This window comes from Vipera ursinii, assembly GCF_947247035.1.
Source record: "Vipera ursinii genome assembly, chromosome: 6".
Taxonomy (NCBI): domain Eukaryota; kingdom Metazoa; phylum Chordata; class Lepidosauria; order Squamata; family Viperidae; genus Vipera; species Vipera ursinii.
The window spans coordinates 87,275,020-87,288,811 of record NC_139515.1 but is presented as its reverse complement, the minus strand read 5'-3'; the positions used below and the strand labels follow the sequence as shown (position 1 = coordinate 87,288,811).

Below are 13,792 nucleotides of genomic sequence, written 5' to 3'. Positions count from 1 at the left end.
GGCTGCCATCTTACCTTGATCTTTCCTGACCCTAACCTCCCCCATTAGCCAACAACGTGGGACCCCTCCTCTCCCTGGCCCCCAATTTTCCAGGCAACTGTTGGGGGTTTGGCTTCCCCCCCAGAAAGACCATCAGTGTCAACCCCCACATTCCCACCAGGGGTTATTTTCCCAGCACCGCCAAGAGTATTCATTCCTGCCATGCTGTAGTCTTGTCTGATTCGAAACACAGGGAGTCCTCGTCTTACGGCACTTCACTTAGTGACCGTTCGCAGTTACGACAGCCCTGGAAAAAAAGGGACTTTTTTTTCCCCACCTACGACCGTTGCAGCATTTCCCCCCCCCCTGCCCTCCTAAAGGTAAAGGTAAGGTAAAGGTTCCCCTGCACGTGCGTGCTAGTCGTTTCCGACTCTAGGGGCCGGTGCTCATCTCCGTTTCAAAGCCGAAGAGCCAGAGCTTGTCCGAGGACGTCTCCGTGGTCATGTGGCCGGCATGACTAGACGCCAAAGGCGCACGGAACGCTGTTACCTTCCCACCGGAGTGGTCCCTATTTTTCTACTTGCATTTTTCACATGCTTTCGAACTGCTAGGTTGGCAGAAGCTGGGACGAGTAACAGGTGCTCACTCTGTTACGCGGCACTCGGGATTCGACCCGCCAAACTGCTGACCTTCTGATCGACAAGCTCAGTATCCTAACCCACTGAGCCACCACGTCCCTGCCCTCCTACAGTGGTCCAAATTCGGACGCTTGGCGACCGACTCATATTTACGACGGTGGAAGTGTCCCCTTCTTGCGACCTTCTGACGGGCCAAATCAAGGGGGAAGAACCCGGATCTGCTTAGCGACCTTGTTCCCCAATGAATCACGGCAGCAGTTTAATTCAACTCTGACCAAGGGGGGGCATAAAAGGGGGGGGCAAAACCCAACTCAGCCACTGCCTCGCTGAGCAACGGGAACTTTCAGCCCTGCGGTGGTCGTAAGCCAAGGAAGGCCTGAGATTCAGAGCTTACGCTACCGAAGCCCGGTTCGTTTAACGGCCGCGTTGCTAACTTTACACCGGCAATGATTCCCTTAACAAGCGTGGCAAGGAAAGTCGCCAAACGGGAGAACGCTGGCTTAACCAACGTGCCGCTTAGCAATAGAAATGTGGTCTCCCTCGCGGTCGTAAGGCCGAGGACCGGCTGTTCTGTTAGGATTTACGGGCGGGGGGGGGCTGAAGGGCGGGGACATTTACCTTTTCCTCCACGGAGATCTTCTGGTGATCCAGTTCGGTCAGACGGAGCAGCATAAAAATCACCAGGAGCCAATAATCTTCTTGTTCCTGAGAAAACGCACAGGTGAGTTGAGTTCTCAGTTTGAACTGAAATTTCAGTTAAGCCAGGGGTCTTCAAACTTGACAACTTTAAGACTTGTGGACTTCAACTCCCAGAATTCCTCAGCCAGCCCTGGCTGGCTGAGGAATTCTGGGAGTTGAAGTCCACAAGTCTTAAAGTTGCCAAGTTTGAAGACCCCCGAGTTAAGCCATTCAGGCTGATAGCAGGAAGAGTTATTTATTATTACTATTACTATTACTATTACTACTACTACTACTACTACTACTACTACTACTACTAATAATAATAATAATAATAATGATGATGATGATGATGATGATGATGATGATGTTGGAAGGGACCTTGGAGGTCATCTAGTCCAACCCCCTGCTCAGGCAGGAATCCCTATAGTACCATTTCAGACAAATGGCTGTCCAGTCTCTTCTTAAAAACGTCCAGTGTTGGAGAAGGGAGAGAGGGAGGGAGGGAGGGAGGAAGGAAAAAGAATAACAGAATAACAGACTCAGAAGGGACTTTGGAGGTCATCTAGTCCAACCCCCTGCTCAGGCAGGATTCCTTCTACCACTTCAGACAAATGGCTGTCCAGTGTCTTTTTTAAAACTTCCAAAACTTCCTATTATTTTAGGTTGTCCTCTCGGAGTCTGACCCGGGAGGCAGGGAAGGGAGAGATGCTCAGAGGAAATAACGGTTTCATTTAGCGACCGTTCAACGTAACAACGGCCCTGAAAAAAAGGGAACTTAGGACCCTTTCTCAGACTCACAGACGTGGCAGCATCCCCGCGGTCACGGGATCAACATGCAGGCCCTTAGCCAGTGACTCGTGACCTCCACCACAGATGGCAGGTTCTTTTTGGCCGCCAGAGTTAGTCCTCGACTTACAACAGTTCATTTAGTAACCGTTCAAAGTTACAAGGGTGCTGGGGGAAAAAAAAGAGGACCGTTTTTCACACTTCAGAGCGTTGCAGCATCTCCGTGGGTCACGTGATCAAAATTCAGAGGCTCGGCAACTGGCGTGTCCTTACGACGGTTTGCAGTGATTCTCCTTTTGCGACCTTCTAACAAGCAAAGTCAAGTTGGGAGAGTGGGGGGGGGAGCCAGATTCTCTTAATGACCGGGTTACTAACTTAAACAGCCGCAGCAATTCGCTTAACAGCTACGGCCAGGGGGGCAAAATTCCCTTGGCAAATGTCTCGCTTAGCGACCGAAACTTGGTCATAAGCCGAGGACTAATTGCCTTCCCTGCGAATCCAGAGTTGGATTCTCCTCTTCCTCACAAGTGGGAGAAGGAAGAGAGCCAGGTCAAGGAGAGCAAAGGGCAATACGGCAGAAAAGTTCCATACGGTTGAAATGTCTCCTACTTTGAGTGGGGGGGGGGGTTGGACTAGAAGACCTCCCGTGGTCCCTTCCAACTCTGGGTTCTGTAATTCTGTGCAGCTAAGCCTTCAGCTTACAAACTGCTCCACCACTGGAGGTTTTTGCGAAGAGACTGGACGGACACCTGTCTGAAATGGCATAATAAGGCCTCCCGCTCGAGCAGGGGGTCAGACTAGAAGACCTCCCGAGGTCCCTTCCGGCTCTATTCTGACTTTGAAATTTGGATTAAACAGCTGTGCCTCCTTCCAAGAGACAAATCCCGGGTGGCTTGTGCCCAGCAACTTCTGCCAAGTAGAAAAATGCTGATTAAACGGGTAACATTTCTTCCCCGACCCCCCTGGGACCCATTTCGAAGACTCTCAGAAACTCAAGAGGCGCCTGCTTCGTCTTCCACCCTGCTCAGGAAAAAAAAGTCCTAAAGAGTTGCTGGATCAGGCAGAGATGCGAGGTTTTACTCTGATTTAAAGGTGGCTGCCCTGGCAGAGGAGATCCCGGGGCTCGTTCATCACACAAAAACCGTCACATCCATCGAGGTTAGACAGCTCCCTGTCTCGAGCAGGGGGTTGGACTAGAAGACCTCCTGAGGTCCCGTCCAACTCTGTGATTCTGTAATTCTGTACGGGTAGCCTTCAACTCACAAGCTGCTCCATCGCTGGAGGTTTTTGCGAAGAGACTGGACAGACACTTGTCTGAAATGGTATAATAAGGTCTCCTGCCTGAGCAGGGGGTTGGACTAGATGACCTCCAAGGTCCCTTCCAACATCATCATCATCATCATCATCATCATATTATTATTATTATTACTATTATTACTATTATTATTATTATTATTATATAAAACTTTTATTCATAAAACCTAGGTATTTATTTATTTATTTATTTTTATTACATTTATATCCCGCCCTTCTCCGAAGACTCAGAGCGGCTTACAAGCTTAGCAGTAGCCTTCATTCTATGTATATGCCTGCTTATTAGGGCTTTCACCCCCCCCCAAGCGGCATTATTACAAAGTCAGCTTAATTGCCCCCAACAATCTGGGTCCTCATTTTACCTACCTGGGAAGGATGGAAGGCTGAGTCCACCTTGAGCCTGGTGGGACTCAAACCTGCACTAATTGCAGGCAGCTGGTGTTACTTAAGGAGGCATTAGCTCACTGCTCCACCAAGGCTCTAGGCATCAACCAGGTATCTCCTTAAAATGTAAGATGTTCCGAGTAGCACAGGTTTTTTGTAGCTTTGCTGGAGTTATTGCAGGAAGCTGCAATTTCTTGATGTGTTTTGCAAAGTTTTTGGACATAGTTCCCAGTGCCCCAGTGACAATGGGTATCCCTGTTACGCGTTTCATCCATAATTGCGCAGTTTCGATGGCCAGGTTGTGGTATTTCGGAATTTTTCCCCAGTTCTTTTTCTTCGACTCTTGGCATCTCCTGGTACAGCGATATCAATCAGCCGTACGCTTCGGTTCTCTACGACGGCGATATCTGGCCTGTTGCATTCCAAACGGCGATCTGTCTGTATTCGGAAGTCCCACGAGATCTTCACCCTCTCATTCTCGACAACTTTTTCCACCCTATGTTCCCACGACTTTTCGGGCACAAGCAAGTCGTATTTTTTACACAATGCCCAGTGGATTAAGTTTAGCAACTCGGTCATGCCTAGCTTTGTAATCAATTTGCGCGATTTTGCTGCACTCACATATTTTGCTGCACTCACATATTTAATTAAATATTAAATTATATTATATTATTATTATTATTATCAACATCATCATCATCGCGCAGGAACAAGGACTAGCTTCTCAAGGGAAAAAAAACCTCAAAAGCCACTTTTGCCTTCAAACATCTGGAGATTTTTTTCGAAAGGGGAAGCAGCTGGTTTGGCTTAATTTCTCTCAGCCTTTGGGGGTGTGTGTGAATCCTTCGCTTCTTGACATTCTTGGCATTGGACCGCTCGCTCCTTGCACGGTTACAAGCCAACCGGATAGCAGAGTTGGAAGGGACCTGGGAGGTCATCTAGTCCAGCCCCTTGCCCAAGCAGGAGACTCGAGGTTTCCTGACTCTGAAGTTTCTCAGGACTCGGAGAAAAACCGTACGGCCTGGGCCAAAAAAAAAAAAAAAAAAAGGCTCCGGCGTTATGCAAATGCATAGGGCTGCTCCCCTTCCCGCGAGGCATCCTGGGAGGCAACCAAGCCTAAAATGAAATCGCACTAAAGGACTACAGGGGAAAAAAAATTATTAAAAAGCATGCAGATACCAAATTAATTAGCCCTTAATCAAGCGAACTCAACACCTTCTCCGTTCTGGCAGGTCAACTGTCCTACTTTATATGTTCAATCTCTTTTCTTTCTTTGTTCAATTTATACGCCGCCCAGGAGTCGTCGTGGCGCAGAATGCAGATACTTGAAGGCAGGCAAACTCTGCTGACTGCCGGGAGTTCGATCCTGACCGGCTCAAGGTTGACTCGTCTTTCCATCCTTCCAAGGTGGGTAAAATGAGGACCCAGATTGTTGGAGGCAAAAGGCTGACTCTGTAAACCGCTTAGAGAGGGCTGTCAACCACTGTGAAGCGGTATATAAGTCTTTAGTGCTATTCCTCTTCCTTCCTTCCTTCCCTCCCTCCCTCCCTTCTTTTCATGGTGTTCGATCCTGATCATTTCAAGGTTGACTCGTCCTTCCATCCTTCCGAGGTGGGTAAAATGAGGACCCAGATTGTTGGGGGCAAAAGGCTGACTCTGTAAACTGCTCAGACAGGGCCGTAAAGCCCTGCAAAGCGGTATATAGGTTATGTGTGCAGGCACCTGCATAGCAACAGCCACCAGGGGGCCTTGGCCTGAACGGGTTTTCGGCGGGAACCCAGTTTTGGCGGGAAACCTAGGGCCAACCCCATTGGCTGTCCGCTTACCTGGCCGGGTATTTAAGGAGGCCAGGTAACCCTCATTCCCCAGTTCACTATAAAAGGTAAAGGTTCCCCCGCACATGCGTGCTAGTCGTTTCCAACTCTAGGGGCCGGTGCTCATCTCCGTTTCAAAGCCGAAGAGCCAGCGCTTGTCCGAGGACGTCTCCGTGGTCATGTGGCCGGCATGACTAGACGCCAAAGGCGCACGGAACGCTGTTCCCTTCCCACCGTAGCAGTCCCTATTTTTCTACTTGCGTTTTTACGTGCTTTCGAACTGCTAGGTTGGCAGAAGCTGGGACGAGTAACAGGTGCTCACTCTGCAACGCGGCACTCGGGATTCGACCCGCCAAACTGCCGACCTTCTGATCGACAAGCTCAGCGTCCTAACCCACTGAGCCAATAAACCCCCCTTCCAATAAAGAGCTGAACTCACACACCGGCTGGCGTCTCTTCCTTGCGTCGGACCCACTACACAATAATATAAGTCTATTTCTTTCTCACTACACAAAGAAACCCTGGGTGATGCTCCTGTCCTGGTGGGCTCTGTCTCAAATCTGCCACTTATTTGCCCTACCGAACGACATTGGCGTGAGAAAAATTTACAGCTGGTTTGATTTCTTCCTTACCTTAACGGGATTCTTCAACAGATTGAACACTCTGAGCAGAGGCAGAGATTCAATATATTCCAGCTCACTCAGTTCAGACACCTTGATGACAAGAAGAATGGTACTGATTAAAGGAAAGAGAGAGATAAGTAGACACGATAGATTAAGAGACACGATAAGAGAGGTAACAGACATGCTAGATAAACAGACACGATAAGCAGACATGATAGATAAGCAGACAAAACAGATATGAAAGAGATGGAGATAGACGACAGATAAAACACATGACAAACAGACATGACAGATAGACAGACATGATAAAGACATGACAGAGACAGATGATAGCCATAATAGGTATACATACATGACTGACATGATAGAGATGATAAACAGGCATGATAAACAGACACGATAGACTTAGATAGATTGATTGATAGATATAGATAGAGACAGATGATAGAGACAGATAAAGACAGATATGATAGATAGGTAGATGATAGAGACATAAATAAAAAGATCTGATAGACATGAGAGACATAGATAAAAAGACATGATAAACAGACATGACATACATAGATTAAAAATGATTGACTGATAGATATAGATAGATAGAGACAGATGATAGAGACAGATAAAAAGACAGATATGATAGATAGGTAGATGATAGAGACATAAATAAAAAGATCTGATAGACATGAGACATAGATAAAAAGACATGATAAACAGACATGACATACATAGATTAAAAATGATAGACGGATAGACATAAAGATGATAAACATGCTAGATAGATGATAGACGTAAAAAGATGATAAACAGACATGATATAGATAATAGAGACATAGATAAAAAGATGATAAACAGACATGATAGATAGAGATAACAGAGACATAGATAAAAAGACATGATAAACAGACATGACATACACAGATTAAAAATGATAGACATGATAGACATAAAGATGATAAACATGCTAGATAGATAATAGACATAAAAAGATGATAAACAGATGATATAGATAATAGAGACATAGATAAAAAGATGATAAACAGACATGCTAGATAGATGATAGACATAGATAAAAAGATGACAAACAGACATGATAGATATAGATAATAGAGACATAGATAAAAAGATGATAAACAGACATGAGATAGATGATAGATAGATAGATAGATAGATAGATAGATAGATAGATAGATAGAGATAACAGAGACATAGATAAAAAGACATAGATAAACAGGCATGATAGACAGACAGACGGACAGACAAGGCCTGGTTTCTTCCGACCTCTGTCAGCTGTTCAACGGAGAAATGCCCCAAAGCAGCTGGCAAATAGGTCTCCTCCGCTGTATCAACCGTACCTGGTTGTTTTCCAGGTTGATGTCCTCCAGGAAGTTGTGCTCTTCTAGGCCCTCCAAGCTGCTGATCTCGTTGTTCGACAAGTCCAGCACCTGTAGTGCCTTGAGGCCTTCCAGGCCCACCGCCTTTTTGATCTGGTTCGATTTCTACCAAGAGAACCACAAGCGTCCCCTAACTAACCAAACATGGTTGCCTTTGGGCAACGCCAAGCATCATCGAGGGAGCCAGACAGCTTGCTTCACACCTGCTGGCTTACACATCGTTTACTTTTTCTACGCAGGTGGCCCTCGGCTGACAAAGAGTTCATTTAGGGGCGGCTCAAAGTTACGACGATCACAGTCGCCTGATCAAAATCCAAACAAATTGATTCCTATTTATGATGGTCGCCGTGTCCCCGGGCTCACGCAATCCCTTTTGAACGACCTCCCGACCAGCAAAGTCAATGGGGGAAGCCAGATTCACTTAACAACCCTGTGACTCGTTTAACAGCTGCAGCGAGAAATTTGTCCAGAGAGTTCGGCTCCAAATGTTTACAACCTTCCTCACCACCGCTGTTAAGTGAATCACTCCAGTTGGTCACACGGTTGTTAAGTGAATCTGGCTTCCCCTGGTCGCAAAAGGGAATCTCATGACCCCGGGGACACTGCAACCGTCATAAATACGAAACAGTTGCCAAGCGTCTGAATTTTAATCATGTAGCCATGGGGGATGTTGCAATGGTTGTTAAGCGTGAAAAATGGCTAAGTCACTTTTCCTGGGTCCTTGTAACTTTGAACGGTCAGTAAAGTAAATGTTAAGTCGAGGACTACCTACGCTGCAAAACTGAGGGTGGAATTACCTCCCATCCCATATTGTCCAGGTGATGGTTGTCTTTCAATTAACTGAGAATAAACCCAGATTCTTAAAATGTAGGGAAGGGATCGATGGCCCCATGCTGGCTCAGGAATTCTGGGAGTTGAAGTCCACAAGTCGTAAAGGGGTCCTCCAGCCATGCTGGCTCAGGAATTCTGGGAGTTGAAGTCCACAAGTCATAAAGGGGCCCTCCAGCCATCAAAGGGCCATCGTTCTCCACCTCTGATGTAGGGCTTCAAAGTCCCCCCCCCAAATCATTCTCTACAACAAACCAACATATTATGTTGGGAAAGACGTCATCTCAGGAAACACACACAGGCTCACCAGGCAGAGAGTTTTGATGGGCAATTTTTTCAAGCCGGTAATTGCTTTGATTTTGTTATTTGCCAAGCTCAGGTAGGTCAGGTTGTGGCATTTCTCCAGACCTTGTATCTCCGTGATGTTGTTATCTGCACAGAATTAAGAGATGAAAGGGCAACCTAGAAGGAGACCAAATCCTAGGCCCAGCTGAAGGACTGGGGAGAAAAGCTCCACGGACTTGAGGGACCCACTGGGAACTGGTCCCCTCCTCGTAAAGCTGCTTCTTCTTCTTAGTGAGGGCTCCTTCCTTAAAAGTGGTCCAAAATCAAAGAGGCCTAGACAACTCTGGAAAAGCAGAACCAAGAGAAAGTTCTTGGAAATTGTCCGCTCTTCTAGACGGGTGATGTGTGTGGAGCAGAAGGTGACCGTGGAGATTTTCTCCGGCTACTTCCCCATTTGTCCCGAAGGTGCTTTTCCAAAAGGCAACGGGACTTTCTTGGTTTTTGGTTTATCCCTTAAAACATTTCGCTTCTCATTCAAGACCCTTCTTCACCTCTAACTGTCAAGACTGAAAACTTGGCAGCTACGTGCCTTATTGCTTTCATCTCGTCAATTAGAGGAAGGGGTGGGTGGGGTGGGAGAGGAGGCTTAATGTTGATGGTAGCCAAGCAAGGCTGAGGTATTTTGGCAACTTATCCCATTAGTCTTGAGCAACTGACTCAGGAATCCCCGGGGGAAGCCACAGATGAAGAATATTTTTTAATATTCCACATCTTGAAATTAAAAACAGGGTTAGTTTCCAAGTCTCTGTTTACTGACTTCACTGTGCATAAGCCTTTTTTTTGAGTGTGTGTGGGGGAGGGATATGATAAATTATTCCCCTTCAAGCGCTCATGTTATTATTTTCTTTGAAAAAAAGGAAGCCGCTCAAATGAAATCAGTTAAAAGAAAGAAAGAAAAAATGAAAGAAAGAAGGAAGGAAGGAAGGAAGGAAGGAAGGAAGGAAGAAATAGAGAGAGAGAGAGAGGCAAGCAGGCAGGAGAGGAAAAAGGAAGGAAGGAAATAAATAGGGGGAGGGAAGGAAGGAAGGAAGAAAGAAAGAAAGAAAGAAAGAAAGAAAGAAAGAAAGAAAGAAAGAAAGAAAGAAAGAAAGAAATAGAAATAAATAGAGAGAGGCAAGCAGGCAGGAGAAAAAGGAAGGAAGGAAATAAATAGGGGGAGGGAAGGAAGGAAGGAAGAAAGAAAGAAAGAAAGAAAGAAAGAAAGAAAGAAAGAAAGAAAGAAAGAAAGAAATAGAGAGAGAGAGAGGCAAGCAGGCAGGAGAGGAAAAAGGAAGGAAGGAAATAAATAGGGGGAGGGAGGGAAGGAAGGAAGAAAAAAGAAAGAAAGAAAGAAAGAAAGAAAGAAAGAAATAGAGAGAGAGAGAGGCAAGCAGGCAGGAGAGGAAAAAGGAAGGAAGGAAATAAATAGGGGGAGGGAGGGAAGGAAGGAAGGAAGGAAGGAAGGAAGAAAGAAAGGAAGGAAGGAAGGAAGGAAGAAATAGAGAGAGAGAGAGAGAGGCAAGCAGGCAGGAGAGGAAAAAGGAAGGAAGGAAATAAATAGGGGGAGGGAGGGAAGGAAGGAAGAAAAAAGAAAGAAAGAAAGAAAGAAAGAAAGAAAGAAAGAAAGAAAGAAAGAAAGAAAGAAAGAAAGAAAGAAAGAAAGATCTGAAAGCCTATTTAAGCCAGGAGAATTTCTCCCAAGATACGGCTCTCTGCTCCGGAGGCAGAATGGTGTTTCCAAGGGACCCGTTAGCGAAGGATCGGTCCCAGTCTGAAGACAATTGGGAGGAAATCTGCGTCAATCCTTCGCCGTCCCCTGGCACGCGATATACACAACAAGCGGGCTGTTATTGAGGGAAGAGGTAGGACGTCCCACAGGTGCTTTTTTCAGGAGCAACAAGACTTTCTTGGTTTTTTTCCATAAAGGTGTTTCGCTTCTCATCCAAGAAGCTTCTTCAGCTCTGACTGGATGCTGGGGGGAACGTAAGGATTTCTACTCCTTGCAGACAGCTGGTCATTTGCATTCTTTTAGAGGGCCGTTGAGGCCACTTGGAGGTTTGTCTGTATCCTCAGGGTCACCCGAGTGATGCAAATGGGTGCTCCAACCCTTTCAGCAGTTCCAAGAAGGCTCCACACCCATTTGCACCACTCAGGTGACCCTGAGGACATAGATAAACCTCCAAGTGGCCTCAACGACCCTCTAGAAGAATGCAAATGACCGGCGGTCTCCAAGGAGTATAAATCCTTCCATTCCCCACCATCCAGTCAGAGCTGAAGAAGCTTCTGGAACGAGAAGTGAAATGTCTTCAAAGGAAAGCCAAGAAAGTCCAGTTGAAAAAGCACCACTGAGGTCACAGGTAAACCTCCAGGTGGCTGAGGAATTCTGGGAGTTGAAGTCCACGAGTCATAAAAGGGCAAAGTTTGAAGACCCCTGCTATATTTTATTTATTTTATTTAATTAAATACCACACCAGAACGACTAGACATAAGTAGTTTCTTTCCCCATCCTGTCTCTCTGCTTAACAACTCCTACAATACTGTCAAAATACTAGTAAAGCTGTTTTACTATGATACTCATCTTTCCTATTACCTATCCTTATCTTCTTACGACTATAACTTTGCTGCTTGTATCTTACAATTTATATTGGTGCTTTTTTTTTGTACCCTGGTATGATTTATGCTGTTTGCTTAGCTGGTACTCTATGAACGTCACTAAGTGTTACATCTTGTGATTTATGATGAGTTGTATTTCACGATTTATGATGAATGTATTTTCAGGTTGTACATGATCATGATGATCACTATTACTTATCTGTACGCTGAGAGCTTAATGCAGCGGAAACAAATTCCTTGGGTGTCCAACCACACTGGGCCAATAAAGAATTCTAGTCTATATTCCACAAAGGAGCTGTTCACAAAATGACCGTCATAGTAGGTTTGACCGGTCCCAAAATATCCGGCGGACGGGAAGGCAAATTAAGCCTCCGTCCTATCAGAATGACTACAAAGCTCATTGCTGCAATTAAAAAGCCCGGGGTGGTTTTTGCCTTACAACCTTCCGAATTCGTTTATTTTATTTTTAATAAAAAGATCTTCTATTAAAAAGGTGGTTGGGATGGGGAACCTACTGGATTCCCAAAGGGCAATTCTCTGCTCTGTTCCAAATGCACCATTTGAACCCCCCCAAAACCCCAAATCCTACACCAAAGGATACTGTCCAGGATGAGCTTTTTGAGGCACTGGTAATTGGAAAGGTCCTGCATTTCTGAAATATCGTTGTAGGAAAAATTAGCCACCTGGAAAGAGAACAAAAAAAAACCCCGGAGAATACATGAAGATGTCCTAGACTGCCACCCAGCCTAGCTGTGAGCACTAACTACCACTCAGAAGAGATGAGGAACACTCCTTTAGTTGTGCAACACATGCACAGACTTCGCCATAGTTTCAGTTCGGAAACTGTGAGCATCCTAGACCAGGGGTTGGCAACCTTGGCTCTTTTGTGACTCGTGGACTTCAACTCCCAGAATTCCTGAGCCAGCCATGCTGAGGGGAAAGGGAGAGGTTTCCAGGCTGAGCCATGCTGGTTCAGGAATTCTGGGAGTTGAAGTCCACGAGTCATGAGGGGGCCATAGTTCCCCCATCCTGGCTCAGGAATTCTGGGAGTTGAAGTCCACGAGTCATGAAGGGGCCATAATTACCCCATGCTGGCTGAGGAATTCTGGGAGTTGAAGTCCACGGGTCATGAGGGGGGCATAGTTCCCCCATCCTGGCTCAGGAATAATGGGAGTTGAAGTCCACGAGTCATAAAAGAGCTAAGGTTGCCTACTCCTGCCCTAGACCCAGCCAAGTCCGAAATCCCTAGAGAATTCATGGAAGCCTGGCCCTCAGACAAAACAGCCATCAGCAGGCACACTGAGTTAAACAACGTCTACCTACCGTTCAAGAGAGACAGTCGAAACGCTAAAAAGGAAACCAAAGGGCCAAAGCACCCCTCCACCAGCTGGCCAGCAATCAGCGCTGAGATAAGCAGAGCTTAATACCAGGATTAACACTAGACCAAGAGTTAAGAAGTAAACAGTACCCCAGTCAAGGAACTGCCAAACAAGCTAACAGTAAACAACTCAACCAAAGAGTTAACAAGACTGCTCCCGCCAACAATGACAGGGCAAGCCACTTGTACATAAACTGGGAGCAAACTCTACTCTCTTCTAGCACTGATGATGTTACCTTGTTGGGTCACGAAGTGTCTGCAAGAAAACCACCACGCTTAGAGAGCACCAAGGACCCCATAGTACTTTCCCCTCCTCCTCCTCCTCCTCCTCCTCCTCCTCCTCCTCCTCCTCCTCCTCCTCCTCCTCCTCCTCCTCCTCCTCCTCTCCACAACCCCCCACCACTTCTAACACTGATGATGTTACCTAGTTGGGTCATGAAATATCTGCACGAAAACCACCAAGCTCAGAGAGCACCAAGGACCCCACAGTCCTTCTCCTCCTCCTCTCTGCACACCCTTCTCTCTTCTAGGATTGATGATGTTCCCTACTTGGGTCATGAAATGTCTGCAAGAAAACTATCAAGTTCAGAGAGGACCAAGGACCCCACAGTCTTTCCTCCTCCTCCTCTTCCTCCTCCTCCTCCTCCTCCTCCTCCTCCTCCTCCTCCTCCTCCAAGCTCAGAAAGCACCAAGGTCTCCACAGTCCTTCTCCTTCAGCAACTCCTTTTCTGCAACGCCCTCTCTGCAACTCCCTTTCCCTTCTAGCATTGTCATGACCCAATTGGGTCAGGAAACGTCTGCCAGAAAACCACCAAGCTCAGAGAGCCCCAAGGACCCCCCCGCTCCCAGTACAACCCTGAGCTACAAATATTTTACTGCTATCTTCTACCCCAGCCCAGCCACCCACCATCCTCCACCCAATTCAGGATAATTTGGAAAAAACAAGAACGAACGAAAAAAACCACACACACGAACGAACGAATTCTACAAATTTCTATAAAGATGCCTCAAAAACCAAGGAGGTACCCGAGATAACGAA

The 13,792-nt window shown here is 46.3% G+C and overlaps 2 protein-coding genes across 4 annotated transcripts in view; both read right to left on the bottom strand.

Annotated features, from left to right (window-relative positions):
* Positions 1-13,792, bottom strand: part of EXOC4 (exocyst complex component 4) — a 733,833-nt gene that overhangs the window by 371,089 nt on the left and 348,952 nt on the right. The gene's annotated exons all lie outside the window — the stretch shown is intronic.
* Positions 1-13,792, bottom strand: part of LRGUK (leucine rich repeats and guanylate kinase domain containing) — a 43,218-nt gene that overhangs the window by 22,000 nt on the left and 7,426 nt on the right. The window contains exons 5-9 of the mRNA XM_083366103.1: positions 11,977-12,058; positions 8,746-8,870; positions 7,572-7,715; positions 6,229-6,309; positions 1,236-1,322 (exon numbers count right to left, since the gene is read on the bottom strand). Of these exons, the coding sequence (XP_083222229.1) occupies positions 1,236-1,322; positions 6,229-6,309; positions 7,572-7,715; positions 8,746-8,870; positions 11,977-12,058 (519 nt within the window). The remainder of the gene's footprint in view (positions 1-1,235; positions 1,323-6,228; positions 6,310-7,571; positions 7,716-8,745; positions 8,871-11,976; positions 12,059-13,792) is intronic.